Genomic DNA, 5,430 nt, shown 5'->3' with positions numbered 1-5,430 from the left:
GTTGCCCAGGCGGGTCTCGAACCCACGAGCTCAGGTAATCCACTCACCTCAGCCTCCCAAGGCGTGGGATTACAGGCTGAGCCACCGAGCCCGGCTCTAAATACATCTTAAGGTAATGTCCTTAAACAAAGCAAAACAACAATAACAGAACAACCCCATAGTCTTCGTCTTCTATTATCTTTAGAACTGGCACTGTAACACCTCAAATTTAAACTTCCAATCCAGGTGCGGTGGCTCACGCCTGTAATCCTAGCATTTTGGGAGGTGGAGGCGAGAGGATTGCCTGAATCCAGGAGTTTGAGACCAGCCTGGCAATTTGGTAAGACCTGACATCTACAATAAATAAAAAAATTAGCCAGGCATAGTGCCAGAGGCCTATAGTTCCAGCTACTTGGAAAGCTGAGGTGGAAGGATTGCCTGAGCCCAGCAGGTAGAGGCTACAAGTGGCCATGAGTGTGCCACTGCACTCCAGTCTGGGCAACATAATAAGACTCTGACTCAAAAAAATATAAATAAATAAATAAATAAAAACTTCCCTTTTCCTTTATCAAACTTTGCTCTCCTGTATTCTTTCCTTGTAGCTTTCCAATTAAAATTGTCATGCTGCTGACCACTGTGGCTCACACCTGTAATCCCAGCACTTTGGGAGGCAGAGGTGAGAGGATTGCCTAAAGCCCACAGGTTTGAGACCAGTCTGGGCAGCGTGGCAAGACCTAGTCTCTACAATAAACCAAAAAGTTAGCTGCGGCTGGGTGCGGTGGCTCAAGTCTGTAATCCCAGCACTGTGGGAGGTCATGGCAAGAGGACTGCCTGAGCCTGCAGCTTCGTGACCAGCCTCGGCAAAATGTGAGACCTCGTCTCTACAATAAAATTAAAAAATTAAAAATAAGACGGGCATGGTAGCATGCGCCTGTAGTTCTGGCTACTTGGAAGGCTGAGGCGAAAGGATCGCAGGAGCCCAGCAGGTAGATGCTAAAGTGGCCAGGAGCATGCCACTGCACTACAGCCTGGGTAACAGAGTGAGACTCCAACTCAAAAAAACACAAAAAAATGTCATGTTAATAATGGCTTCTACTTCAGCCCTGCCCAATGCATTTGCAAAACAAAGAAACCGACAAATTTTGGGACTCCTTTAAGCCTCCCATGAGATTTCCCACAATTATAACTTACAGCATTAATTAGGCGATTTTGTTAAGTTTGTTTGTTAATGCTTGTGTGAGCATTAGTTTTAAGAGTAAGATTCATGCTGGGCATGGTGGCTCATGCCTGTAATCCCAGCAAATTGGGAGGGCAAGGGGAGAAGATTGCCTGAGCCCAGGAGTTTGAGACTAGACTGGGCAAGTTGGCAAGACTCATCTCTACAATACCTCAAAAAATTAGCCAGGTATGGTGGTACACGCCTATTGTTCCAGCTGAGGTAGAAAAATCACCTGAGCCCAGCAGGTCAAGGCTGCAGTAGCCTTAAGTGTGCCACTGCACTCCAGCCTGGGCGACAGAGTAAGACTTCGATTCAAACAAGCAAACAAAAAAGAAGATGATTCATAGTAAGTTGTGCACTTACTTTTACATGATGTGAGATTTAAAATATTCAGAAATTCATATTAACTGGAACCCCTGCTTACAACCTGAAAGATAAAGTTGGAATTTATTATCAGGTCATATCAAAAAGATTGTTTTTCATAGAAACACACCCAGAAAAGAAGAGAAATTCTCTAGGAAAAGGAAAGTCCACTGGTGTAGCATGCGCACAACGTATGGAAAGGAGCTCTCATACCTCAGGTGGAGGGGGCTTGATGGTGACTGGCTGCGGAGTCCTACGGGGTGGGGAGGGCTTTGGCTGCACCTGCTGCTGGGCGGGGTTATAGTAGGTCACTCCTCCATATACCTGTGACGGGGCCTGGGACCCCATAAACCAGAAGAGAAAAAAGCTAGAAATTAATTCATACAACCTATCATAAATAGGAAATATTCAGCTGCAAAAAATAACAGTATTAGGGAATTTATAATTTTTAAAATCTCTTATGTGCCCTCCCCTTTCAAAATAAAGTGACTATTCATTTCCGCCTTAATATATCATTATAATGCTCTGGTCCTATTTCTTCACAGTATTTCTCAGCTTTCTCTAATTCCTATCATTAGCTGACAAATAGAAAAGGCTGAGCTCAATGGTGACATTCCGAATACCTAATGGCGTCACTTGTTGGAAGTTAAGCAGGACAGGGTTTGGACATCAAAGGAGTAGAATACAGTTTTTTTTTTTGAGTTGGAGTCTCACTCTGTCGCCCAGACTGCAGTGCAGTGGCACGCTCCCGGCCACTGCAGCCTCGACCTGCTGGGCTCCAGCGATCCTTCCGCCTCAGCCTTCCAAGTAGCTGGAACTACAGGCATGCGCTACCACGCCCAGCTAATTTTTTGATTTATTGTAGAGATGAGGTCTCGCCAAGTTGCCCAGGCGGGTTTCGAACTCGCAGGCTCAGGCAATCCACTCATCTCAGCCAGAATACAACTTTTTAATGCAGAATAGATTTTGTTCACTATGATGTACTACAATACTCAAATTAAACACCACTAAGGAAACTGAAGAGAATAAGCAGATAATGGGCATTACATAAGCTGCATTTCCAGCTCCTAACCACTAAGAGGCATCCTGGTGTAACATACAAACCAGTGGCACTGAGATGTTCTCAAATTCCTTTAGCAGTCTCCCCATACCACGTTTCTGTCTGAAATAAAGAACATGTCACTAGAAGAATGTGCTCATTAGCCATCTCACCTGCGTATTAGGATACAGATGAGGAGGTGGTGGGGGAGGCAGCGCCCCTGGAGCATAAGGGTAACTGGGATTACCAAAGTTCATGACGCCCGGAGCAGAAAAGTAAGTAGGAGCAAGCAACTGCTGAGGTGGTGGCTGTCCTGGAGACATGGACACTGGTGGGGGATAGAGGCCCGGGTTGGGCAGAGGTGCCGGGGTCTGGTGGGGATGTAAACCTAGACAAGGAGAGGAAAACAAACACTGAAAAAGAAGGGAACACCATTTTCATGGGATGACCTGGCTGAACTGCTCAGCACAAACAGGCTCAGGATGGAAGTCCTCAAGATGGACACAAGAGGAGTTTGTTGCTCAAGCAGCCAGGACGGCCAGCCTCACAGGCCAGCAACACAGAGCTCAGGAGGATGGGGTTTGTAGAGCTCCCAACATACATCCTCACGTACTGGAAGCATATAAGCAGAGTGCAAAGCTTACCTGGGTGGGGAAGGTGCATTTCTGGCTGCACAATCATGCCCTGTGGAGGCAGTGGGGCAGGGCTGTCACCATGGGTATAGATTGGTCCCTGGAACTGCACTGTAAGATACCACATTGGGACTCTCATAAACCCTCACTCTTCATATCACATGGACAAGTCTCCTTGTCCCCCAAACCCTTTAAAAGATGCTCTCAATTTTCCATGCGAAAACAACAGCAACCAGTCAATATCTGATAACCACTGCGAGATGTCAGAAGAGAAATTCAGGAGCCAGGAGGTTAGTCTCTAGTTTACTTCATTCTGCCAAGAAAGGTACCGCAACAAGAAAAAAAACTCACATGGATCATAGTAATGTCCCTCCATGATACTGATATGCACAGGAGGAGCGGGAGGCTCTGGCACGGGTCTTTGTCGCTGGGATGAATAACGTTTGGCTCGACCACTCTGGACACCCTAAGATAAAGAGAGAGGCTTGAGCCAGGCTCGGTGGCTCAGCCTGTAATCCTGCACCTTGGGAGGCTGAGGTGAGTGGATTGCCTGAGCCTGCGGGGTCGAAACCCGCCTGGGCAACTTGGTGAGACCTCATCTCTACAATAAATCAAAAAATTAGCTGGGTGTGGTAGTGCGCGCCTGTAGTTTCAGCTACTTGGAAGGCTGAGGCGGAAGGATCACCGGAGTCCAGCAGGTCGAGGTTGCGGTGGCCGGGAGCAGCCACTGCACTCCAGTCTGGGTGACAGAGTGAGACTCCAACTCAAAAAAAAAGAGAGAGAGAGGCTTGAACAAGGAGACTTCCAGGGGCTCTCATATCAGGTCCTACCCTCCTTTAGATGCCAAAGCACTGGGTACATTACAGGCGTTTAGTAAGTATTTGCAAAGTGAATTGAAAAAAAAAAATCAATGAATAAACATCAAGATTTGAGCCTAAATCTTCTTCCTTACATTTCTAAGACCCAAATTAAAAGAAACATGGGTGATCAACGAGAAAACTGACTTTAAGACCTTATCTTGGTTTACATAGTGAGCAAGCTGTAACATACAGCCCTTTCCCTTATCTCTCCCTTTTCCCTTTTTGTACCATTTCTTCCATCCGGTTAAACTGAGGCGGAGGTCCTGCTCCCATGTGTATATGGTTGGGCATACCTGTAATACACCAAAAAAAAAAAAAAAAAAAAATCACTGCTGTAGAGCAAGACATATGAATTGAATAGGATCAAAAATGCCAGCAAGAAAATGACACGTAAAAGACTCAACAGAGGGAATAGATTCCTTCTTTTAAACTAACAAAATTCTTTTTAAACTCTCTGCTTCCTGTCAACACTAGCATTTGGAAATTTGCCCCCACTGCCTGTCATTTTAATACAGCAATAAAGTCCCTGAATGTCAAAAAATGACTTCAGTGAAGAAACTCAAGTCCACATTTTCCCTACCAAATACATCCTTGCATTGAAACCCTGGAGACTGTAATTATTACATTACATTGTTCCACATATTGAAAAGTCTCAGCCCAAGAGTTTCTGAGTAACAGCTGGACAGAGGAGCAAAGTTCTGTAAACCTGTTTGACTGTATCCTAGTCACAGAGGTCTAGGCTGGAAGTTTAAGAGAGCCCCATCTGGCTAAAAATGACTCAAGATGGCCGGGCGCGGTGGCTCAGCCTGTAATCCCCACACTTTGGGAGGCTGAGGTGAGAGGACTGCCTGAGCCCAGCATGGGCAACTTGGTGAGAACTCATTTCTATAATAAATCACAAAAACTAGCTGGCCATGGTGGCATGTGTCTGAAGTTCCAGCTACTTGGAAGGCTGAGGTGAAGGATCACCTAAGCCCAGCAGGTCGAGGCTGCGGTGGCCATGAGCATGCCACCGCACTCCAGCCTGGGTGACAAGAGAGAGACTCCAACTAAAAATAAAATAAAATAAAATAAAATAATTAAATTAAAAAATGACTCAAGACGGAATTTTCTAGAGACTGTATTCCAGTGGTAATGAGATATTGGTAAGAAGGTATACTCCTCTATCCAGAGATCAACTCCAGGTTCAGTTTAGGCTACTGTGGTATCTGGTATTCAAAAACCACCCAAAAGCCGGGCTCAGTGGCTCAGCCTGTAATCCCACGTCTTTGGAAGGTTGAGGCGAGTGGATTGCCTGAGCCTGCGGGTTCAAGACCCACCTGGGCAACTTGGTGAGAC

The 5,430-nt window shown here is 45.9% G+C and overlaps 1 protein-coding gene across 1 annotated transcript in view; it reads right to left on the bottom strand.

Annotated features, from left to right (window-relative positions):
• Positions 1-1,552: 1,552 nt before the first annotated feature.
• Positions 1,553-5,430, bottom strand: part of CASC3 (cancer susceptibility 3) — a 24,333-nt gene continuing 20,455 nt past the window's right edge. Inside the window, exons 8-13 of the mRNA XM_021718447.1 lie at positions 4,321-4,385; positions 3,584-3,698; positions 3,245-3,343; positions 2,774-2,988; positions 1,775-1,897; positions 1,553-1,625 (exon numbers count right to left, since the gene is read on the bottom strand). Of these exons, the coding sequence (XP_021574122.1) occupies positions 1,602-1,625; positions 1,775-1,897; positions 2,774-2,988; positions 3,245-3,343; positions 3,584-3,698; positions 4,321-4,385 (641 nt within the window). The 3' untranslated portion in view covers positions 1,553-1,601. The remainder of the gene's footprint in view (positions 1,626-1,774; positions 1,898-2,773; positions 2,989-3,244; positions 3,344-3,583; positions 3,699-4,320; positions 4,386-5,430) is intronic.

This window comes from Carlito syrichta, unplaced genomic scaffold, assembly GCF_000164805.1.
Source record: "Carlito syrichta isolate Samal-C Ts95f unplaced genomic scaffold, Tarsius_syrichta-2.0.1 Scaffold111596, whole genome shotgun sequence".
Taxonomy (NCBI): Eukaryota; Metazoa; Chordata; class Mammalia; order Primates; family Tarsiidae; genus Carlito; species Carlito syrichta.
This window is presented reverse-complemented; position numbering and strand designations above follow the sequence as displayed.